The sequence below is a fragment of the Epinephelus fuscoguttatus genome, linkage group LG11 (genome assembly GCF_011397635.1).
Source record: "Epinephelus fuscoguttatus linkage group LG11, E.fuscoguttatus.final_Chr_v1".
NCBI classification, from domain to species: domain Eukaryota; kingdom Metazoa; phylum Chordata; class Actinopteri; order Perciformes; family Serranidae; genus Epinephelus; species Epinephelus fuscoguttatus.
In genome coordinates, this window is record NC_064762.1 from 31,546,006 (window position 1) to 31,571,636 (window position 25,631).

At 38.9% G+C, this 25,631-nt stretch overlaps 1 protein-coding gene across 1 annotated transcript in view; it reads right to left on the minus strand.

The window, feature by feature from the left end:
• The window catches only part of xrn2 (5'-3' exoribonuclease 2), a 53,025-nt gene that overhangs the window by 14,878 nt on the left and 12,516 nt on the right, over positions 1–25,631 (minus strand). The window contains exons 18-28 of the mRNA XM_049590389.1: positions 20,767–20,902; positions 14,534–14,641; positions 14,093–14,182; positions 13,755–13,827; positions 11,958–12,041; positions 11,499–11,596; positions 9,284–9,363; positions 9,070–9,126; positions 6,671–6,739; positions 4,989–5,117; positions 2,709–2,827 (exon numbers count right to left, since the gene is read on the minus strand). Of these exons, the coding sequence (XP_049446346.1) occupies positions 2,709–2,827; positions 4,989–5,117; positions 6,671–6,739; positions 9,070–9,126; positions 9,284–9,363; positions 11,499–11,596; positions 11,958–12,041; positions 13,755–13,827; positions 14,093–14,182; positions 14,534–14,641; positions 20,767–20,902 (1,043 nt within the window). The remainder of the gene's footprint in view (positions 1–2,708; positions 2,828–4,988; positions 5,118–6,670; positions 6,740–9,069; positions 9,127–9,283; positions 9,364–11,498; positions 11,597–11,957; positions 12,042–13,754; positions 13,828–14,092; positions 14,183–14,533; positions 14,642–20,766; positions 20,903–25,631) is intronic.

Sequence of the window (25,631 nt, forward strand, 5' to 3'; positions counted from 1 at the left end):
CAATCTCTTGATAGCCTTCATACATACATAATGCTTTAGCTTACAAGTAAATTGAAAATGTCATCACAGTCTTTTTAAATGAACTAGTTCACGGACTTTTTTAAACATCCTCTTTAGAAACCGTGGAAGGTCTATTATTATTAGACTAGTAGCTACAAATACTGTCAAAAGAGCCAAAATGAGTTTAATGTTCCATCTTTATTGATGCAGTTCTGGAAATAACACGCTTTATTCCATACCTGAATTTAGCCCTTTTTGACGTTTTAAGTATGGATGAAATAAAATAATAGACTTGACGATTCATCACTGCATCATTGGCTAGCAGACTGAGACAATATGTTCTAGATATGGGACTTAAAAGCTGACTTCACTTGGTGCATTGTGTTCAGTAATGGCACTGATCACTATCCAGCCACCAGCTGGCACACCCACATGTAGGCTGTGACATTAATGTTAGCTATCATACATTTACTTACCATACAAAAACTGATGATGTTTGCTTATCTGGTGACAGTTGAATACTTTTTTATTTGTTCACTTTCTTTAACAAAGTTGTGATTAGCTTTTAACTTGTCAAGGCTTTTTTGGGTGGGTGAGCCTTGCTTGCTTTACAGAGGAGGAAAGTCATCCAATTCACCTGTTCAACAACAAGCCAGTCTATTTTACATTTCTCAATTGTAAATTGCAATTTTCTTTTCAGGTGTAGTTACAGCAGCTTGTGTGTGCAAGTGTGAACAACAGCGCTGTTTTAGAGACAGACATGGAAATTAAATGAATTGCATGAATATAAAATGATGGCTTCATGTAGGAGTAGGAAAAATTGCATTGCCCCCAAATCACAGTATTTATGGGCATTCTGAGTTATCTTGGGCCATTTTTGCCCTTTGCTCACGTTAGTTTCTAATGTTGTCTCCACATAAATTAAAAATGTTCCAATAAAATGAGTCCCATGTAATCTGTGGTGCAAACACAGCAGAGGTAAATTTAAATACACAATAAACCTATTGTAGTTTAACCAGCACCTCTCAGGATGGATGGATGTACAGTACAGGCCAAAAGTTTGGACACACCTTCTCATTCAATGCGTTTTCTTTATTTTCATGACTATTTACATTGTAGATTCTCACTGAAGGCATCAAAACTATGAATGAACACATGTGGAGTTATGTACTTAACAAAAAAAGGTGAAATAACTGAAAACATGTTTTATATTCTAGTTTCTTCAAAATAGCCACCCTTTGCTCTGATTACTGCTTTGCATACTCTTGGCATTCTCTTCATGAGCTTCAAGAGGTAGTCACCTGAAATGGTTTCCACTTCACAGGTGTGCCTTATCAGGGTTAATTAGTGGAATTTCTTGCTTTATCAATGGGGTTGGGACCATCAGTTGTGTTGTGCAGAAGTCAGGTTAATACACAGCCGACAGCCCTATTGGACAACTGTTAAAATTCATATTATGGCAAGAACCAATCAACTAACTAAAGAAAAACGAGTGGCCATCATTACTTTAAGAAATGAAGGTCAGTCAGTCCGGAAAATTGCAAAAACTTTAAATGTGTCCCCAAGTGGAGTCGCAAAAACCATCAATCGCGACAAAGTAAATGGGACAAATGATGAACGACCCAGGAAAGGAAGACCAAGAGTCACCTCTGCTTCTGAGGATAAGTTCATCCGAGTCACCAGCCTCAGAAATCGCAAGTTAACAGCAGCTCAGATCAGAGACCAGATGAATGCCACACAGAGTTCTAGCAGCAGACCCATCTCTAGAACAACTGTTAAGAGGAGACTGCGCGAATCAGGCCTTCATGGTCAAATAGCTGCTAGGAAACCACTGCTAAGGAGAGGCAACAAGCAGAAGAGAATTGTTTGGGCCAAGAAACACAAGGAATGGACATTAGACCAGTGGAAATCTGTGCTTTGGTCTGATGAGTCCAAATTTGAGATCTTTGGTTCCAACCGCCGTGTCTTTGTGAGACGCAGAAAAGGTGAACGGATGGATTCCACATGCCTGGTTCCCACTGTGAAGCATGGAGGAGGAGGTGTGATGGTGTGGGGGTGTTTTGCTGGTGACACTGTTGGGGATTTATTCAAAATTGAAGGCACACTGAACCAGCATGGCTACCACAGCATCCTGCAGCGACATGCCATCCCATCCGGTTTGCGTTTAGTTGGATGATCATTTATTTTTCAACAGGACAATGACCCCAAACACACCTCCAGGCTGTGTAAGGGCTATTTGACCAAGAAGGAGAGTGATGGAGTGCTGCGGCAGATGACCTGGCCTCCACAGTCACCGGACCTGAACCCAATCGAGATGGTTTGGGGTGAGCTGGACCACAGAGTGAAGGCAAAGGGGCCAACAAGTGCTAAACACCTCTGGGAACTCCTTCAAGACTGTTGGAAAACCATTTCAGGTGACTACCTCTTGAAGCTCATCAAGAGAATGCCAAGAGTGTGCAAAGCAGTAATCAGAGCAAAGGGTGGCCATTTTGAAGAAACTAGAATATAAAACATGTTTTCAGTTACTTCACCTTCTTTTGTTAAGTACATAACTCCACATGTGTTCATTCATAGTTTTGATGCCTTCAGTGAGAATCTACAATGTAAATAGTCATGAAAATAAAGAAAACACATTGAATGAGAAGGTGTGTCCAAACTTTTGGCCTGTACTGTATGTATGTATGTGTGTGTGTGTGTGTGTTTCTTACGTTGGAAGGGCTGATGGCCGCCACTGTGTGGAGCACGGTAGTTTCCTTGTTGGTAGCTGCTTGGAGGTGGGGTGTTGCTGTACTGTCCTCCACCATGTTGATTTCTGCTCAGACTGTGACTGAAGGAAGAGAGAGAAGTTGTGCTGTAAGAATCTAATTCGTTCATTCATTTACCATAACCACTTGTTTGGGGTTGCGGGGGGGCTGGAGCCTATCCTAGCTGGCATTGGGCATGAAGTGGGGTACACCTTGGACAGGTCACCAGACTATCACGGGGCTGACACATGGAGACAGACAACCATTCACGCTCACATTCACACCTACGGACAATTTGGAGTCACTGATTCACCTGCATGTCTTTGGACTGTGGGAGGAAGCCGGAGTACCCAGAGAAAACCCACGCTGACATGGGGAGAACATGCAAACTCCACACAGAGGGGCTCCCCCACCCCGAGGTTCTAATCTCCTACCCTGGGTTTAAACCAGGAGCCCTCTTGCTGTGATGCGACGATGCTAACCATTGCAACCACTGCTTGTTCTTGTGAATCTCATTCACAAGAACAAAAGATGTGTTACATTTTATCTAGCTCAGTGACAGCTGGGATAGGCTCAAGCACTCGTTCTACAATGAAAATGAATCTGGGGGTGTCTTTCGCTTAACCTTTCCTGGCAAGCACTAAAAGAGAGGATGGGATGAAGTGGAGTTGGTTTATTTTCTTATCCACAGGTAGGTTTGCTTCGTTAGCTTGATAAAGTATCGGCCTTTCCATTACAACAAAAGCAATGTGCAAATAGTACAGCCGCGGCTTGCAGTTTACTCATAATCAATGTACGGAGGAGGGGCCAAATTTAAATGTAGTGTTTACAAACAGTAACCGACAATTTCTGCATAGTACGCTTTTTAACTTCTATCAAAATGGTTTCAAAGTCAGTTATGTTTGTATGAATCGTGAACACAGTCCTGCAGATTTATATGATGTGACATAAGAAGACCGTGGGTCTGCAGGTAGAGCGGGTCGTCCACTAATCGTCAGGATGGTAAATCGAGTCGGTGCTTATCTGAGTCAAAATTGTTAAGCATTATATAAATGCAGCCCATTTAGATCATGATACCGAATGAAAAATGTTTTTAAAAAAGCTGTTTTCAGATGGGAACCTGCACTGTATAAGAGGTGTACAACACTGACTGGAGTCCAGTACTGGCTTCATGCCTCAGACTGGACTTAACACATCTCTCAGTCAATGATCTGATATCAAACCAAAACAAACAATCCCTTTCTTAACAACTGTCTCCAGGTTTTCCTGCTCACCATCCTCTAAGCACCTGCCTCCATGGCCCCATCAAGGCACATAACTGCCTGAATTACTGAATTAACAACTTAGTTTAGCAGGAAAAAAAAAAAAAAATTGGAATACATTCTTTTTCTTCAAATCCGTGCATAATTAATTCCCAAACACGCCATAGTCGGACGGAGCCAGATGTTCAATTATTCACATTTCCTTAATGATAATATCAATGTGTGGAGGAGAGAGCTTAGATCATAATCAAGGATGGCTAGTTAATGGGGAGCCTTAGTGGGGGGATACAAACATTTTAACACATTTTCCATTTTAAAATACTGTACTCTTCTTCCAAATCTGAATACTGAGTCACTGCAGAATCAGCCATCATTGTTTATCAGTTCTTACTATAAAATTATATCATCATACCCTGCAGGATGTTTTACAAGCAGGTGTGTGTTTCTGCCTCTTTATTAAGCTGTGGAAAATGGAAAAGGATTTTACAGTCTACTGTGTTTTTCTGTGTGTATTTCATAAGACTGATATCATAAGTGATGTTTCAAATGTGGATGGACAAAAATATAGCTTAAAAACCTGATTTTTGTGGATATTTTCTGTGCTCAATATGTTTCTTTTCCAGGTGTATAAAAATTCCAGACACTGCACAAGCCTTGCAACTCAACTACCTGTCTGCATTTGAATTAAATGGAAATTTACTGAGCAAATCTATTGTGTTTTTCAGGTACCTAACCTACAGTATCAGTGGTGACACTGGACAATGCCTTACTGGTCAAAAATATGTTTTCATGTGTAGTTTCATGTGTAGCTTAATAAAAGAAAATTAAATCCCAAATTTCTCCATTTATGGGCCCAAAAGAGAATAAAAAAAAGGAATCTCAACAGTAATTCTGTAGATTCAAGAGACCCTGTAGACGGACAGATGTGACTTCTTCAGTGTTTTAATGGGTGTTACAGTGAACAGTAACAGAAAATATTTACCCCAGAGCCCGGAAGCCAGACTGGTCCAGGTGAGCCTGCTGCCTGTTCGGGTTAAAGCCCAGCTGAGGCCTCCATGGTTCCCGGTTCCCCTTCTCCCAGTCCCCTGGCTTCAGGACCTTATTGGGTATCCTGAAGGAAAAAACAAACAGAGTTAAAGCTGCACACTAAAGATTTTACTCTAATGTGAAAAAAACAAAAATCACAGAGAAAACAGTGCTGGAATCTCTACTGAAATCCTGCAGACTGTCTTAGTCTGATGTTTCTCATTTAACCAAAAAATGCCAATTAACTGAAACCTAACATGTACTACAGTTATGAAAAATAATGAATATATTCTGATCACTGCCCCACATGTACCAAGTGTTGGTGTACATTCATTTTTTTTCTATCATTTTTAATAGAGGCCTTTGTGTATTTTGGGAATAAATCAACAAAATGAGCATTTTGAAGACACCACTGTGGTCAATTCTGATGGACATTAAAGGTCCAGTGTGTAGGATTTAGTGGCCTCTAGCGGTGAGGTTGCGGAAGTGCAACTTCTCCTGTAGATCAAGCATAAGGAGAACTACAGTGGCTAACATAGAATGCAAAAGGCCTTTCCTAGAACCAGTGTTTAATTTGTCCCTTCTGGGCTACTGTAGAAACAACATGGTGAACTCCATGGACAAGGACCCGCTACATCAGTGGATATAAACTTCTCATTCTAAGGTAATGGAAACACAACAATTCTTAGTTTTAGGTGATTATCAACTAATGAAAACATGGTTATGAATATGATAGACCATTTCTGCCAATAGATGCTCCTAAATCCGCCACACTGGACCTTTAGACATTTGATGGACTAAAGGATTAAATCGAAATAACAATTGATTGACTAGTAACTAATACAAATATAGATAAAAAATAATAAGAATCACCAATAGCTGACATTGTCCAAAGAAAGTGATGTAATAAACCTTCAAAGTTAAATTCACAACTGCATCTCAAAACAGAAGCAAGCGAATTAAACTGGACTCACCACAAACAACAAATATACTTTGTGGGTTTTAAAATCTACAAAGTTAATTTGCAATATAGTTTTTTTTAATTGTCCTGGTGATATTCTACATTTACTGTCGGCAAACACCATGAAAAGGCTAAAACCAGCAGTGAATGTATCCACTGACAAGTATTGTGTGTGAATCAAAACCAGATATATCTTCTTCCTTTGTGTCCAAAAATTATTAAAAACACATCAGTGAGTCAGACTGTTGCACTGGGTGACATGTTCCTTCATTACCATGAACACACACACTGTAGGTTATTGTGACTCTGTCCCACATACATGATTCCCCAAATACTCACTAGAGCACTGAATGTGGATTAAATTTGCTGCTGAAAATAGTCCCCAACAAATGCACTATTTCCTCCTGTTTGATATGAACTACAGTGACCAGCTGTTTTAGGAAACTACTGAGCGTTTTCTGTAAATCAACCAATGAGCTTGGAGCTGAGAGCCAAAGACAGGAAGTCAGAAAGCACAGAGAGTCTGGCTAACATGTTGGTTTTTTTGTTTTTGTTTTTTCTTACATTAAAAATTTAGAATATCACCAGCCTTTAATAATACGAAAAACATCCCAATAACAATCTTTCCACTGTTTCAGTATTTCTGAGATAAAGTTTAACAAAACAAAAAGTCTCACTTGGCTCCAGGAAGCATGACGGCCTTGAACACAAAACCATCTGCATATTGGGGATCCCTGAACTTCACTCTGGAAAGCAGAAGAAATTGAGGACAAAAGAATTCCATTAGCTCACTTTTTTATTATGAAAAGGAACATCTTAAAAAGTAAAAACCTCCCCTTCAACAAAGAGATCCTGAGGTTGTGATGTCTGAAGTTGAGGATTATTCTTGTGATGGAGTGTTGTCATTTTCGACCTGCCTCGTCTACTTCACCCTGTCATTTTCCACATGCTCCTGGATGTCTTTTCTCTCACAGAGAAAGGCTGCACACTTACATTATTCTAATGAAAGGTGGGTGTACAGATACACAGCCGAACACTGTGATGGGTCTAAAAATAATCTGCTTTGCAGCTGTGCTGCAAAGATCTGGATGTAAGTAAATCACTGAATTGCAGGAACAAAATATACAGGAAAGAGGGGAAAAACATGAAGGTATCTACCTGAGATGGTTTGTTTACATAAAGTATATGTATGTGTACATGTAGACAGAATACTAAGTACTGCTAACAGTCAGTTGTGAGTCCCGCACTGTGATGCTACATACATATAAAGGTTTGCTGTGTTTATTTCTAACTTCTTTGTGCTTCACATTGCAGGTTTTATTTACACAGAAGGGGTGGACAAAATAACAGGAACACCTTACCATGACCACAAATCAGCCACAACATTAAAACTACTGATTACTGACTGATTGCTGACTGACAGGTGACGTGAAATACATTGATCCTCTCGTTTCAATGCAATGTTTTGCTCGGAAACCTTGGTATGACAAGCACCGTCCACCTGAACACTGCTGCAGACCAAGTACCTCCTGATGGCGGTGGCCCGCCCAGCAGGACAGCACTCCATTACGAGAAGCTCAAGGTGTTGACCTAGCCCTTAAATTCCCCAGATCCCAACCAAATGAGCATTCATAGGACTTGCTAGTGCCCTTGGGCCAAGTCCAAGCCTTGGTAGGCCCTCCTTGGATCAGACTCAGCTCTGACCTGTCAAGGCATGGACACAGGAACTCTGAGTGTGTCCTGTGGTGTCTGATACCCGGGTGTTGGTGGAGGATCCTTGGAGTCCTATCAGTTGTGAAATGGGGTACCAGAATGGGATTTGGGAAATTTGTGGGGGGCAGCTCTTTGTCACATTCCTAGGCAGTTTTTGTGGTGTGGCATTGTGCATTTTCCTGCTAGTGGAGCACTGACATCTGGGAGTGCTGTTGCTATGAGGGGGTGTACTTGGTCTGCAATGGAGTTTGGGTGGGTGGTGTGTGTCAAGTGGCAACCACATGAATTCAAGGACCTACGGTTCCCCAGCAGGTCACTGCATTGTAACAAGATGATTGATATTATTCACTTAACCTGTCAGTGATTTGTATGTTGTGGCTGATTGGTGCATTACAATTTAATACAACACCTATACTGTAAACAACAGCTAAGAAACGGCCACAGAGCCAAACCAACAATGACACAGTCTTAGCAAAACTCAATGTTTTAAGCAGTACTGAATTAAGTGGTCAGTTAATCAATTAGTTGATCAAGGGAAAATTTTGATAACGATTTCAGCCAGTTCTCAAGCAAAAATGCCAAATATTCTCTGGTTCCAGCTTCTCCAATTTAAGGAATTGCTGCTTTTTTCCCCATTTATATCGTTAGAATCCCGCCAAAACAAGATATCTAAAGATATCACCTTTATCTTATGAGTGCAAATTAAGCAAAAATTGAAAATGGCTGTGCTGCCCATTGACAGAACATGTTCTTATTGTCTATACCTAGGGTACGTACAAAATTAGGTAGAAGAGCCTTTATGTATACAGCTCCATTTACTGTATATGAAATCTCCTGCAGAAGGACAGATTGACTGATTATGATACACCCCTAATTATAAGCTTCAGATAAAAAATTGATTTGCTCCCTAGCTGCTGCATCCGACAGCATTACATTTACAGGCGTTCCTCTCATTGTATCGACATCCTCTCACATTTGACATCAGCTTTGTCTTTGTTGCGTTTTCCCTCATCTGCACATTTACACTCCAATCGCTCTTTACTCCAGTTATACAAATATATGCAGAGCTAGAGTTCAAGTACAAGCATTTGGAAAAATAGCAGCGTGACTTTCAGTGTAATTTATGTATAACTGCAGAGGAGCCAGCCTGTCAAGCTGCTACAATATCAGAGCACGTACCAAAAACCAAAACAGCCACCAATCTTTTTTTACATTTACATCTATTTACAATGTTTATGAAGTGCATTTAAATGTCAGATATCTCAACCTGGAACAAAAATACCAGAAATATGACTATTTTTCTATTCTGTGTTTATTCCTTCGCTTTTTAGACAGTTAATGTTGATGATTGACGGTTCCTTACCCAATTGCACTGTTCTGTGAAATATCACGCAGCATTGGGATAGGTGACATCACTGACCTGAAAGATCAATGTAAAAAAATTGAATGAGTGAATAAATAAGTAGATCAGAGTTGTGACACCTGGACCGGCTCTACCTTCAGTAGAGTGTTCGTTGAAAACATAAGAACATGAGACAAAATGCACAAAAAGTGAGAGTAAAGCAGCGTTTTCTTACTTATCTGGTAGAATAGGGTCGTCATCAAGATTTAATGTACCTTGGATTCCATGGCACAGCTCTGCGGGGATCTCAGTGCCCTGAAGGAGGTAAAGGTTGAGTTTATTTCAAGTCATAAAGGGTGATTTGATTAAGGGTGTCAATGCAACAACTGCAGAGCAACAACATTTACTGATCAGTATAATATCAAGTCATACTGGTTACAGAACTCTGGATTATGCCTCCTCACACCTTATTAGATGATGGAAGACGCTGACTAAAAAAACGAAATAAGATGCATCACAGAATATCACTTAAAAGGTTTTTTGTCCTGCTAACAAGGGAATACTTGCCATGACATTCACTGATCACATTTAGGTTCCTGAGAGGACGAACTCTTCTCATTTTGGACAATGGGTCCACTATAATCTAATGGTGTGTCCAACATGGGAGCTGTTTCAGCCATGTTTTTCAATTTTACTGGTCCTATATGTGTGTTAACAGTGACCCAAATTGTATTTTCGTGCTTCAAGTTTATCTTCTCCCATTTTATGTACGTAACTACATTCTTATGATAGTTTATTGGGCTCTGAGCACTGCCAAAATATGAGTGACCTGCACTCAAGACTGCACCTGAACACACTGTGTGTAAATCCAAGTTCACAGTTCACAGCTTTCAAAGTCATCACAACTCTGTACTATTCACATAACACAACTAGCTGTGGAGTCTTGAAGCCTTTAGAGTTTTTAAACTACAGGACTGAAGACAGGTGGTCACACACAACAAGTTCTTTCACCAAGGGGATTCTCTGATGTCACATGGATGTCACGTGACCTGTGGGTAAGATCCTTAATATCAAACTCCGTACTTAATGAGCTAATAACTTGCAGATACACTGCCTGCAATTACAGACTGTATATTAAAGATGGACAACATGACTGCTCCCTAAAAGTGAAGCCAAAACATCTTGATCACCCCCTGGGGGCTGGCTGCAGTATAGGTCATAAACCCCGCCCCTCCATGTTAGGGCATGAGACGTGCCAATTGTTGCGCTCGCAATCAAAGGCGCCGTTTGCGATTGGTCAGAAATGTGTATGAGCAGGACCTCGATACCGCGGAGATTGCTACTATGCAGACTCAGGCTCCAAATGACATCACCAGCAGCATTGTCCCTCTTTATATACAGTCCACCTCCCATCCTCTCTTTCCCTCTTTCTGTAACTCTCTCTCTCTCTCTGTCTCTCTCTCTCTTAAACACACGCACACACAGACAAAATACTGTTGGCGGGCAGAAAATCAGGGCTCAAGACTTGTAGTGTGAACCTAAACAAACAGCTGCTCTGCTAAAATGCTGCTTTCACTATGTAGGTTGTGTAAACACTTGACAGGTTTTGTCCAAATTTTGTGCAAATTTTAAACAAAAGTTCTGCAATATATAAAAATGTATGTGTGTTTCCATCCACTATTGTTACGTGAATATTACGAGTTAATTAATGGAGATAAACTGGAGTTGATGGAGCTATGTTGATGTTATCTGAAATATAATTAACATGAAATAGCTGGTTTCAAATGTGTATCTTGTTTTGAGGAAGAAAGCCCTTTATGGCGTAAAGGACAACTTTCCCAGGTATCTGAATCCATCTTTAATGACTGCAATTACATATCAATCTCATCTAGTTTGAGCCAAATCGGATCACTCATGCTTGAGTGTATGCAGTTTTGTGTGCTGCTGTATTGTTCAGAAATAATTTTTCAGAAGTTTTCATCCAGTGAGTAAAGTATGAGTCTAAACAACAATTGCTTTGGTTTACAAATGCGTAATCAACAAGACTAACTCAGACTCAGATGACACCTGCAGAGCCACACAAACACATCTGCAGCACAATGATGCAGCGGATAATGCTGAAAGTTTGATCCACAGAAGAAGACTATTATTATTACAGACACGTGTAAAGCTGACAGCTGAGCAGCTGCGTGATGCACTACACCACTGTTAAGATATTCACTATTAATTTAAAGAAGCAATGAAACAACATAACTACGACAGTACTGCTCCCATTTATCAACAAGAAGACCACATTTCCCATGAGCCCCTTTGTTGCTTCATGTCTGAAAGTGCATCAACTGTCTGAGGCTTTAAACTAAATTTATCTCCCAAGACAGACAGAACTCAGCCATCAGTTTGATTTGTATTGAGTGTGATTTTGTTGTGACCAGAGTTTAGTCTTTCTTTACCTCGTGAGATTCTGTGCGGTATAGTTCATGGATGAAGTCGAACAGCGGGTGAGACTTCCCGAGAAACATCACGTCGCTCCCCAGGCTGTTTCTTTTCACTGCAACAGAGAACAGACAGAAGCTGTGGTCAAGAAGGGGAAAACGACTGGAGCTCTAAAATTGCACTGAACAGGACAGTAGACAAGATCAACAGAGAAATGATGGGTTGGAAAGGAAAACGTAAAACATTGTGGCTTATAACTAGAAAAAAAATAAGATACAGTTCAAGCATTTCTATTGGAGCACAAGATTCTTTAGTTATAGACTTCTCCAGTACTCTTCCAGGTTATATAACACATAACTAAGAAGAATTTAAAAAACAATACTCTAAATTCAACCTAATCTGAAAAATACTAACTCTTAGAAAAAAAAGAAGAAAAAAACCTCCAAGAATATTTACACCGTGGGTGGTTAACTCACCTTCCTCAGTTGTGAGGTCGGGGTAGACTTCGCTCAGAGCTGCCCTCAGCCGACGTTCATCCACAAAAGGCAACAAGGCCACACCTTCAGAATAAAACACATATAGACAAATTTAATGTCTAGTAACAGCAGTGTGCCACCCACTAACTGACATGAATGTATGCCATGACGGGAAGAAACTAGATGCAGATAATCTAATGTTTTTTAGTTGAGTTGCTCATCAGTAAGGCTGGCAAGTTTGCCAAGAATAAAACAAAGCAAAGTAGTAAATAAGGCATTTCCCTTGACTCCATCAAATTGTATCCCGCCCTGGGGAGAGCAAACCTACACCCAGGGAGGAATAGATGGATACTTAATTTATCCCCGGGGGGATATTTACAAGTAACTCCAGCACTACATGAATAAACCATGCAGTACAAAGAATAGTGCAAAACCAAAATGTCAAAGTACAAACATTAAAGTAAAAAGTATGGCCCTTTTACAGGTAGTGTGGGTAACTTTGCACATGTGCTAATAATTTTTTATTGCCAGTGGGTGAATAGGTTGTACTGTAACTCCAAAATTGAGACCTTCCCCACCTAATTTTATCAGATTCAGTGCCCTTAGGCGCTGGAAAGAAATCCAACACTGGAGAAAAAACTGACATGAGAAATGTATTGTGGTTTTAACTGGCTAATGTAAGCTAATGTTAGCTTGCTTGCTAACATGGAGGAATTGCTCGCTAGCTAATGTAGCAAAATACTGTCTTGACTGATTAACGTCATTTAATACATCCAAACTACAGGGCTGATCTGGCTCGTAAATTAGCTAGCTTGTCGTAAATTAGCTAGCAGCTAACATTATGAAGCAACCAAGGTCAGATCAATACAGCATAACTTAGTTACAGCTTGCTGGCAAACTTAACTTGCTTGCTTGTCAACGTTATCACTCACAAAATGCTATCCAAGTCGATGTGTCAGTTGGCTAACTTGCCATATTACTTCCCCAGCTAACGTGACACATGATGCTTACTTATGCATTATATAAAATGATACTGATTTAGCCAACAGTAAAAGATATAATGGTACAAAGTGCTTTCTACTAGCCTTGAGCGATGCAAGGGCCCAACAAGCTGACTGTAACCTGAGCTAAGGTTAGCCATCTAGCTACTCTACATGGATCTGCAGCTGGTTGCTTCATAGCGTCAGCTGATGAAGTAATTTGCAAACGGCAAGCTTCTTAGTATCATGGAGTCAATGGTCCAAAAAAAATATATAGGAACATTCGCAATAGTAACGCCAAATCTAAATATGATTTAATGTTCCCGCCTTTTATCACCATAATGACGGTCATTCACAACCGGTCTCTTTTTCATCGCTGTTTTAGGTGCAGGTGGTCACTCGCAGCTATGGAGTGCATGCACCAGAGCCCAAGGAACAGACTGCATAGTGCAGTTCATTGCCTCAGAGAGAGGGGTAACTGATAACAAGGATTTTGTGGAAGTTACATACACAACTTTTGTCCACATGTATGCATATAGGTTGCATTAATGTAACTATAAGTTAAAAAGATGCATTGCGCTGCACCAGAAGTTACAGAAATGTAATTATGAGTCCGGTAAGAAGTCCAAAATAGTGGGTAAAACTAGTCCAGCTCCTTAAAAGGCCCCAAAAATTTTAGTCTGAGAATGATTTTATTACCTTATATGTGTCCCCTGTAGAAGGTAACAGGTATTTATCCATAATAATGTTACTGAACTGCTGGAACAAGACTGTTGTATTATCTCCACAACACCATTAAAGGCTGAGAGTGACTCACCCTGCCAGGCGTATTTCTTGCCGTTGAGATCAATGGCAAAGTCGTCGGGGTAGAAGTCAATGATGGAGGAATCCTGTGTCACAAAAAGTGTTGGAAAGAAAGTGAAGAGACTTGTGAAGAAAAACATGAGGCAGCTCATTTAGGCAGAGGTTGCAGAAGTCATTCAAAAAAAAAAAAAAAAAAAAAAGATTGTGTCAGATATTTATTCCCTGCAGATCTTCTACATTTGGTAGTCCCCCCCCCCCCCCCAAACATATCTTGACCTGTGACATTTTTAAAGACCTCTAAATTGTCAGTTTCCCGATCTCTCTACCATTCCCTCTGGACTTAACACTTACCGGACTGCTCATGAGGTTCCGCCATGTTGGGGGCAGGAAGTTGCCGCTGGCAGCCGGAAACACTCCCATCAGCTGCTCCAGTGGCTTAAACTGCACACAACAAATACACACAGGTTAAAGACATACTCATACTTCCTCAGCGAGTCTTGTCTTGTTTTTATTGAACTCTATTATTATGAGGATCATTCATGTCCACATAAGGGCGAGGGGTGTCAATTCACCTGGATTTATTGGCATAATATTAATTGTCTTATTGTGATCCAGGACACAAAACAAACAAGTAATTTTGTGATCATGAGATGACCTCTTATTTCATGTCCTTTTATCTAATATAATAAAACAACAACACTGGTTCATGGAGTGTGATCGTGGAAAGGAGACAAGCCAAAACAAAGGCAACAAAATAATGAGAAGAGACCGAAATTTTTTATCTAGTCTCACCGGTTTGGTCCCCTTCTCAAACTCGGTGAACATCCCTTTGATGTCTTTGAAGTCGGAGGCGAATGGAGCGTAGTGGAACGGGAAGTACCACTTCCAGGAAGCACAGCCCTGCAGATCAACACAGAAACAATCACTGACTTTAATACGACTTTACATGTCAGGGCCATGAGCTGCTTGTGTTTTACCAAGCAACCACAGAACCTGTGCGTTTAGCATTGAACTGAAGCTGCAACTAACAATTGCCTTCATATGTAATTGATCTGTGGATTGTTGTTAAGTGATTTGCTGTTTACATTAATGTTGCAGAATAGTGAAAGTGTCTATAACAATTCCCAATAGCAATCTTCAATCTGGTTTGTCCAACAGTCCAAAGATATTTAATTTACTTTGATATAAAACAGAGGAAAGGAGCAATTCCTCGCATCTGAGAGGCTGTCTGACATTTCTGTTTGACTAAAGACTCGATAAAGAAGCGATGATTGATCACGTGTAAGCTTATTTTCTGTTTGATTAAATACTTGCTCTACACCAAACACTTCACTGTTGGTGGCTGGTTTTGATTCGTTGCTCTTCCCTTTGTGTTACACAACATTTTCAGTGTAACTTGAATTAATTTCCTGACTGTAACAGGATAAAATGAGAAAAAAAACACCTAAGATGGTGAGGAAAAAGAAAGAAAAAAGCTTTTCCTTGCCCTTTTTCCAACAAAAGATCCACTGCAGCACAAAGCTTAAAATCCAGTCTGATCAGACCAACGTGACTACGCTGACATTTAAAAGCCTTCACAAGCTTGAATCCTGATCAGACAGAGTACGTTTTAAACTATGTGTGAAACTGCCTTTCAAACTCTAATGCTGATGGCGTGTGAGGGCTCATTGTTGTTGCTTCCAACTACAGTGGCACAAAAAACACGATCCAGTCTTTGGAGCAGATCGACTGTACTGTGAGCTGGGGCTGAACAATTGGCAGCATTCAAACCAACATCTTGATCTAATGGAACAATTTTCAAAGTGCAAAAGCTGCAATAAAAAAAATACAAAATATATATAACAGGTCAGAAACATCTGGCCCCACGGCCTTTACATGCACACATGCTGTGAATGAAGAAATGACTTGTAAAAATGCCACTTGCAGTACTACTGAGTGACAATGACCAAGGCCGGGTTACATTGTGAGCTGTAGTGAGTGTGTGGTCGAAAGGGAGAGAGAGAGAGCGAGAGAGAGTTTCATCATGTGCCGAGAGCGGACGGGTGTTGGTGACTGGAGCAGAGTCCATGTGCTTTGTAGGAACTGCAACTGTCAGTGTGCTCTTTAGACTGTGCGATTTGTCACTGTAACTGACTAGAGATCAGTAAGATTCAAATTTATTGTTGTTGTTCTCTTTTCAGATGATATTTAAGTCATGATGATCACATTGGGTGCACAAGGCCTGAAGTTACAAGCGATAATATTTTACTGTGACTTAAGGGTTTTTAGTTTTTATAGCTGAATAAAGATGTCATTCATAACAATAAATCTAATTTCATCATAATACTCAGGCCAGTTTACATGTTGACTGTATCCAGCGCTGTGTTGGTCATACTATATAATCATGTATTAGTTGTGTACAGACTAATACAGCAAATAAGGAACTTTTATAAAGTGCATACTGAATTGTTATTCCAATTTAAAAAAATCGCAATTATTTTCCGCTGTTGTTCAGTCGTACCATGAATGTTGGAGCATCTGGGCCCAAAATATTCTCCCACACCTGCTGAAAGACCCTTGTACCTCAAAAATTCCCCCCTCCTCAGCCCTGTCTTTTTGAAATGTTTATGTGGGAGCGAAGAAGAGGAAGAAGAGCGATAGAAATCTAACCCTGCAGATCCGGCATTTGGACCACTTATCGCCTCGCACCAAAAGAACGACCTTCACTTCCCACAATCCACCTCTGAGAAAACAAGGCCCTCTGATAAATCCACCAATCCTCACATCTCAGCCAATCTCACCACTCTATTATTAAAGATGGTCATTCAAATGATAATATGGGACTTTACCATAATAAAAGCTGGAGGAGGCTCCAATCTCAGTGCTCAAATAATCGCACAGATCATTTATGTTAATGTGACGAAATGTTTTGTGTTGAGGAGAAATTCATTTGTGACCTTGGCTGGCGGGGTCAAAGACCACGATAAACAATAAAGAAAAAAAAATACTGTTTCACAACAACTGACATAAGGAATATATATACCATATAAACGAACTAGTAGAACGAAAGGTTAAGCAATGACTCTCTGTTATCTCTGTGAATAACTGAATCATATTCAAAACACTTGTGCTGCCACTTTAGGGGCTGCAACTAACCCAATACTTTTATTATCAATAAAGCTGTTCATTATTTTCTTGATTGAGTGATGGCCAACAAAATGTCAAAAATTCAAAGATACTGCATTTTTTCTGTTAATTAGGACAATGTAAAAACACAGAAAAAAAAACATCAAATCATCCAGTGAGAAATTACAAACAGCAAATGTTTGATTGTTTAAGATATTTATCAAGAAAAAAGTTTCAATCCACTGAAAATTTAACTAATTGTTTCAGCACTAGTCACAATTAATGCTTAAAATCACATTGTAGTTAAAAAGAAATCAACTACAGTGTGCGTAGACTGACTGATTATGAATAAAAACTAATGAAATGATTTGTTGAAAGTTAAGTTTCACAGTGTTTTGTCTGATGTCATGAAGAACAATCGAACAAAACTCATTACACTGAATATCAGTCGGATTATTTTATGTATCTATGATTTTACTGATTGTATTTTGTCAAATCGTAAAAAAAATATTCAATTATGTAGAACGGAAAAATCTGCACCTTCCATTCAGCGTCACACACAGGTTGACATTTTGGGAACTGGGAAGTTCTGTCAAAGATCAGGACCACTAAAGGATGGTCAAGTTTCCTTTACAAACCAAATATCATAAATACAACAAATTCAAAATAATGTGAAAATGAACAAACAAAAATATATATATAATATAAAGCAATAATCTAGGTTGTTGATTAAGGTAGACTTGGCACTGATCTCCAAATTCATTTAAATTTTGATCGAGGACGTCCTGATTTAATTTGTTCCGATTAAAACAGTTTAAAATCTCATGTTCCTAATATTTTGGCCAGGTTAGACTAAAAATTAGAATCACCTCTCAGTAAACAATATAATTCAAGAGCAGAGCCAACAGCCTCCAAAATGACCATAAAGTTAAATTAACACTTCTCTAAAACAAAAAAGAGAAAAAACAAACTCTATAACCCCATGAAGGTAGATATTATGTCAGGGCTATTGTGTTAAGATGACATTAGTTTTCATTACGGTGGAACAAACTTGAAAGTTGTAGATCAAACAGCCAACACATAATTCAAATCCACAGAGAAAAGGCAGAGACACAAAGGCTAACACTGAGATTGTAAGAATCAATACTGCATCATTTCACTGAAAATTGTGATAAATCTGAAAAATGTCTCAATGTGCTCCGTCCTATTAGTTAAGAAACTATTCTAATTTGTTGTAAATAAATTAAATCATGACAAAGGGGGTCTTAACTTGCTGTTTTTAGTCTGTTTGATTATTTAAAGAAAAATAAAATACAAAAACAGATTTATGGGTGAGCCACCCCAAACAGAGAATGCCGCCTTCTTTCACACCTAAAAACTGAGACACAGAACAAATCTTTAAAATCTTTTGGGTAAACCCAGCTCTGCCTTTCCTGATCATTTGGCGAGGTGTGCGTGACCATAACACTGCGCCGACGGCGGACAGAACCGTGAATGTGTGGCAGCAGAGAGCAGACACGTCCCTGTCCGCCAAGGGCCCGTTAATAAATTCATCCAGAGCGGCCCCCTGAGAGGGGCTTTGGATTGGCGAACATGTGGAGTCAACACAGAGCGTGCATATAGACAGCTCACAATCAGCCCCGGACAAATCCCCCTGGCTCAGCCCTGAGATGCCCCGGCTCCTCTGGAGAGGGCCCACAGCTGATAATTTCATTTTGAGATAAAGATCAATATTTTACAACAATAAAATGATTTAGTGTATAATCACACTGCAAACAACAAAGTGGAGATACTGATATCTGCTGTGTGGAGGTTTATTTGTTAAGACACTCCACAGTAAGCAGGTCTTGACTTTCAACAAAAAAAAACTGTCGCGCTGTTGAAAACGCTGGATGCCCATTGGTTGTCTTTGCTTTAGAGAGAAAGAATGAATGATCTCAAACAATCAAATTAAAACTCAATTTACTTTAAAAATAAAACTTGGGGATAAAGAATGAGACTAAAACCTTTGCAGCATGTTTTTGGATCTCTGACTACAGATTTATATAGTGGGGGAGTTTCTCATCAAAGTAACTGAACATTAATCGAATTTGTTTACTTCTCATTATTTGTTGTTTATACTTAGATGATTTGGGGATTCAAGGCTTTGTCTGCAGTTGTAGAACATTTAGCTGCTCTAGAATACACCCGATATTGTATACAATTTAGATTCATACTTTTTTGCTTTTCTTTCCTTCTCTTTAATTCCACTCCTTGCATATGTAAACCTCTCATATTCTAGGTTCTCTCCTACCATGCTAATACTTACACTGTATCTGAAATCCCATATTATGCTATAAACACCAAATATATGTTCTATCATTCAACATACTTTTGTGTAAATAAACTCTATTTTACATCTTTTTGGAAGTACTTAACACTTCACTTCCTGAGAGTCGACTTGCCAGTTGGAGAAGCGTTACCATGGTCACCCATGCCAACCTCTGCACTACGGGCAACTTAAAAAGAATTTTAAAATGTAATACATCTGGCAAAGCGTAATCTTATGCTTACACTTCCGCTTACTGATGATCCAAAGCTGTCTTGGTCACTGTTCATATATACGCTGTCGTCTCCCATATTGCACAGTGGTGCACAGTGATAGATATTATACCGTCCAGTGTTTCCATTCTATAATATTTCACTATAAATAGTATGCAGTTCACATACTATTGATTTTACACTATGGTTTCAGACATACTAAAAACTCTCCCATACTGTTGTACCAAAACCCATGTTGGGGTGGAAATTTAAATGTAGCCAAACAGCACACGGTTGAAAATGCAACGTTTACGTGTAGTTGGAAAATGAAGAGAAATCTGCAAAGTAGCATTGGTGCAAACAGAATATTTCTATTAAACGCAACACTTTTCACGTTTTAGTGTATTAATGATTTTGATGGCATCTTTGGAGTTGGTTGTTTTCACTCTACCTCCATCTATGTTGCTTTATAAGAATATCTGTGGCATTTTATCTTAATTAGATAGTTAACAGAAGACACACTGAGCAGTACACATGGAGAGAGGCACACAGAGAGTGGTATCACATGCAAAAAAGGTTCTGCATCGTAATGGAATCAGGACACTGTGGTTATAGGGTATGGGTCTTGTATGTGGCAGGTGAGGTTTTTTTTATCTTCCAGTTATCACTGTCCTCTTTGTTCAAGTTGTCTCTATGTCTTCCACCTTGGATTTTCCCTTTGTGTGCCCTGAACATTAAAATGTCCAGTTCACTCCACAACACAAAACTGTTCAAAGTAACAAACATACTGATGGTTTAATTATTATTAGAGCTAGCGCCACGTGTGTGAACATTGTCTTTACATGAAAAATGTGATGAAACATATTTCACAGCCTTTTTTCCCCATATGATGAGAACTGCAAGAATCAGCAGAAAAAAGTTGTGTGGATATCTAGACCCACTAACGCTAAGGAAACGCTGTTTAGTAGTGTTGAGAGAGAATACTTGTTCCATTAAAGAAAAGTTCATTAGGAACCATTTAACAAGAATTATTTGGGGTCTCTAAAAATTTGATTGTGTAATTCAGAAACAGGATTGGCAAACTACGTCAAATATGTGATACTCAGTTTTTATTAAGTAAGGAGAATTACAGCTCAACTTTCTTGTGTAGAGGTGAACATTTTGGTCTTATAAAGCAAGATAAAAAGGTGAGGGTTTGCCAGAATTGCCAGAATAGTTCAAAGGAAGCCATTTAAAAGTATGTAACTCAGATATTCAGTAGTAGCAAACATTTAAGCACTCTAAAAAGGACTTTCAGGCCACATTTGGCAAAGAAATATGTAGTTTCTCAGCAGAAAGTTCAGATTATGACACTATTTTAGTGTGTGAATACAAAACATACTGAGTGATTTTAGTGTTACCTGGTAGTAGTAGCGCAGAACCCAGCAGAGACCCTCCACGTACGACTGAACCACCTTCTTCCTGAAATCCTCATCTGTCACATCAACGTCAAACTTGGTCTTGTAGTACCTTTGCTTCCAGCCCTCCTCCCACAACCTGAAGGACACATGGACATACAGAGTACATATTATACTTGTGATGAATGAAGACATCAAGTGCAATTGAATTAATAGATCAGAATTTGTATGAGCATGAACATGTTAAATACTAATATTAAAAACAAGCTGACTGAAGTTTACAACAGTTTTGTGACAACAGTCACAGGGGATAGCTAGATTGTTGATTGTTTTATCGGACGTCCCAGCCAGTGGTGGAAGAAGTTATTAGATCTTTTACTTAAGTAAAAGTAGTAATACTTATTAGTACAAATAAAGTTGTCAGTATTCATCATGCAGAATGGCACATATTAGATCAATATAATACAAGATTAAAGGATTATATTAATGTGTTTATCACTTACATGTTCTATAGGTGTAAAGGTGGAGCTAATTTCAATTACTTTATTTACTGCTTGGTTGCTTAAAAGAAATTCTTCACCCACAAAATGACCATTTGTAAATCAGTTGGTCATTCCTTGTTAACTTGATTTTGTGAAGAAAATTTTGTTTTCCTCACATGCCTCTATGGAAAACAGTGAACCTATTGACTTACTGATTAACTGGGGATCATGTTAACAACAGCAAATCTATATCAAAGCATTCGTTTACAAACTCTCACACAACTCGAGCAGTATAATCTGAGTCTCATTCATATAGTCATATGCTCAGTCCTTTCCAAACATATGCATTTTCAATAAACCTTACTGAAAGTGAACCTTACCTATGCTCTCTTCAAAGCCAGACTCCAGTACTGAGGTTTAGTGAAATGCATGCGTTAGAAAGTACTGAGCATATGACTGGATAAATGATTGGAATGTACTGCAAAAGGTGTGTGGTAGTTTACAAATGGATGTTTTGATATACTTTTGCTCTTGGTCAACGTGGTCCCTGAGCCATCATAAATCAAAGTGTTTACCATTTTTCTTGGAGGCATGCAAGCAGAACAAAGTTTTATTCAAGAGTTCAAGGTAACACTGCATGACTAGCTGACATACAAATGTTCATTTTGTGGGTGAAATATCCCTTTAACTTGTAATAAATCGTCATTCATTAGTTGATTTACTATTTGTATTAATAATCTAAATACGCACAGTAACCTAAGATGTCAAATTGATGTTGAGGAGAAAAAGTTCAATATTTGACTCCAAAAATGAGAGTAGGAGTATAAAGTATAATATGAAGTGGAAATGCTCAATTTCCTCAAATGTTTTACACAAGTACAGTACTTGAGTAAATTCCACATTTCCACCATTGGTCATGACCCCTACAACTTAGCACCAAACAACAGCCAATCCAGGGAAAAATTTGGTCCTATGCTACAATTTGGCAGCAACCAATTCAAGGTTAAAATCTGGAATAATTTGTATAGTGTCAGAACAGTTTAATGCGCACAGTTCAAGGATCCAGAGGGGATTATCACAACCAGGTGAACACAGATCTGGAGAAGCCAAGCAACAATACCAACAATAAGATGCCATTCTATTGTTGCCACCTACAATGATGCCAAAATGCACAATGATCATCCTCAGACACACGTTATACCTCTGCATCAAGGATGCACAATATATTGTTTCTTTTTCGTGATGTCAACTTGTACACTAAACACATCCAGGAAGACTGCTATATTCATTCATATCTCTGTCTATAAAGCTTTTTAACAATGGCAGATAAAGCCAGATCTGGCACTGGATTATAACGATTTGCCGATTTGCATTTTTAGCAAATTATATTAAATTATTATCTTTTTGTGTTCCCTACTGCTATGTTGGGTAAAATGTTGATTTGTCTATGTACTATGTTGTAGGTTATACTTCTATGGCTGCAGTATGGGTGTAGGGCCCAAGACAAATTTCCTGCTCTGTGGGACAATAAAATTAATCTTGAATCTTGACCTATATTGTACTCAGGGATATTTTTGAGTTAGCTGTGAGAAAAGAACAGTAGAAAAAGGCTCTTTAAAATGTAGCTATCATTCTTCTTTTTTTCATTGGTGCCTTTTGTGTTCAGTTATATGGTTTTGTGTCTGTTCAGTAAAACAATGATGGATTAATTTCCTTTTTTTAATCAATCGTTTGTTGTATTTAAGCAGCATAAGCAGCAGAGAGGCAGAACTGAGTACACTTTATTATCGGTTTATTTATCGATTTATTGTAACTAATATCGTTATTGTAATATTCAACAGTATTAGGCAAATAATAGAACAGCTACAACTATCTGGTAAATTCATAAGATTGCATCAATCTACTGTAAACAAGCCTTTAAAACCAGGAAAGACAACACTAACAATAATACAATCATCAAAATCTAAGATAATATCAAGTCTCATATCATGCTATCGATAGAATATGGATATATTGCCCAGTCCTATTGCTAATGTATTGATGAATTGTATGTATTGATCAACTCTCTTGGGAATCAGCTGCCTGGATGCTGTGGCTTTAAGATTATTTCTTCCATTACTTCGGTTGTGTGTGACCTTGCAGTCTAAATGTATTCCACTGTTGAATATGAGTGTAAGTGACTATTGGATGAGACAATCACATGTTTGTAGAGTAAATGTACCTAAACGATACATTTGCTTGTTTAAGTGCTGCTCTGTTTATCGATACGCTGAAAGGAAAAAACTGAATTAACTTCCTCCCTGCCGCTGGAATAGTTTAATGGCTTTGACTTCTTGGTAGATTCAGGGTGGCAATGCTGTTCTGCACACATAATCAAGGCCATCCAGCATCTGTGTGGTGGATCCTCGGAGCAGTCCGCGGGGAGCGGCAACTCCTGAGAGGAAAGCCTCCATGAATACCAATTTAGCCCAATGGATTTAGCAGCTTTGACGAGTGCGTCACAGAGGAATTTACTCGAATATTCCTGCTTTCCATATTAATCATGTGCAGAGGGAAGTGGGAGCTGTTCAGCAGAGGGCTGTGTGTGTGTGTGTGTGTGTGTGTTTGTTTGTGTGTGTGTGTGTGTGTGTGTGTGTGTGTGCCTGTCTGTGTGTGGACAGAGAGAGAGAGTTAAACAGCTTCTGCTGCAGCACTATGGCATTAATGAGTGCATCTCTCCGGCTGTGTTTGTTAATGACTTGTTATGATTGAAACTGGTCTGTAAAGATTTATTTTAAAGGGATTGTATTGACCAGAAAGTATGTAAGTGTCCAAAGAGTTTACTTTTGGCTAAGATAGTGAGGCTGGTGATTAATTTCAAACAATTTTTGTTTGTAGATGTTTTAAAAAGCTGTAATAAGTCACCACGTGGAGGAGCTAGCATGTTACCACTGTGTGTAGAGCAGGCAGCCAATTGGAAGTGTAAATCAAAAGTTCTATCGAGGAACAATATATCGATCCTTTGAACGATACAATATTTGCAATGTATGATACACTACGATTTCGATTCGATTTGGGCAAGCGATCAATATGAGATGATAACAGAAACATCCTCATTGTCTTTTTCTTGGGTGCTTGCCATTATCTGCTTGGTGCCAGGCTGCTAGTGCTGTTTGAATGTTTAGGAAGAAGGTGTGTTTTAATGTAAATGGTGACACAAACACACCGTGGAAATTTCAAAATAAAGGCATATCTGTAAGATGACGATATCTGAATCAATGTTTTCATTTTACATTAATATTAAATAGTTGTTAACTTAATCTGTAGATATCAAGCCAGATCGATGAATAGTTACACCCCTAATCAGCAGCCTTTTTGATAAAGGAACTTTGTTGCTTGAATTTGATTGGTTTATGCTCAGAGATAGTACATGATGGTCAGCAAAGAAAATGTTTTACAGCAGGTACAGGTACTGTGTGCAACTGTCCTCAAGTGATGTCACTTGAATCAACATCTGTTGGATCTGAAGATTACAAGTTTGAAAAGTCAAGAAAGAAGAATGTGGACATTTGCAGGACGGAGCGTGACAGCGGATGTGAATTACAAGAGGGACCTATTTGTTTCACGTTGGAAAAAATGGATGGACTATATAATACCACGCAGCCCGGACTCTGACTCCGCTAACCTTAGATAATACACTGTGTGTATGTAGCAATACCCACATCTCACTCCCTATGTGTTAATGTTCTTGTAATGTTTTTCTTTATTTGTGTGTGTTCTTTTTATGCTAGAAAAAAAAACAAAGGACATTCAGGCTGATATTCTGTGACTAATAATAAATAATAAAGTATATTATAATTGAAATAGATGCACATACTACATTTGTCGCTGAATGTCAATAAAAAGTAAATAAAAAAAGGAAAAGAAAGAAAGAAGAAGTGTGGAGTAAAAAGAAGATGATATCTCTGGTGTTGCTCAAGCAGCAACGTCCAGGGCTGAAACACGAAGCCAATGTCACATATCAGAAACCGCAGTTCCACTTATGGCCACTTGAGGTTGGCTCCGAAACAGTCAGTCCTTATAGAGTCCAATGTTAAAACAGCAAACTTTACAGCAGAAATTTATAGCCTGGTGCAAAAAAACGTTGTGGTCGCTATAGCCATTTTCCCCATTGGTGACAACACTTCGGTAGGTGAACTCACCTTTTAACATTTTATGGCTTAAAGTTATGCATATTTAAGGTCGAGCAGCTTTGCGTGTCAGGCTGTCTGTGAGGTGTCTGTCCAGTCTATGAAGCCCCACCCTCTCGTCCAAATATGGTCACTTTTGGCTTTAAAAATCCCAAGAAAGCGATGGTCTAATTGCTGAACTCAGGGCTTCAAAACTGAGTCCACAAAACAATCAGTG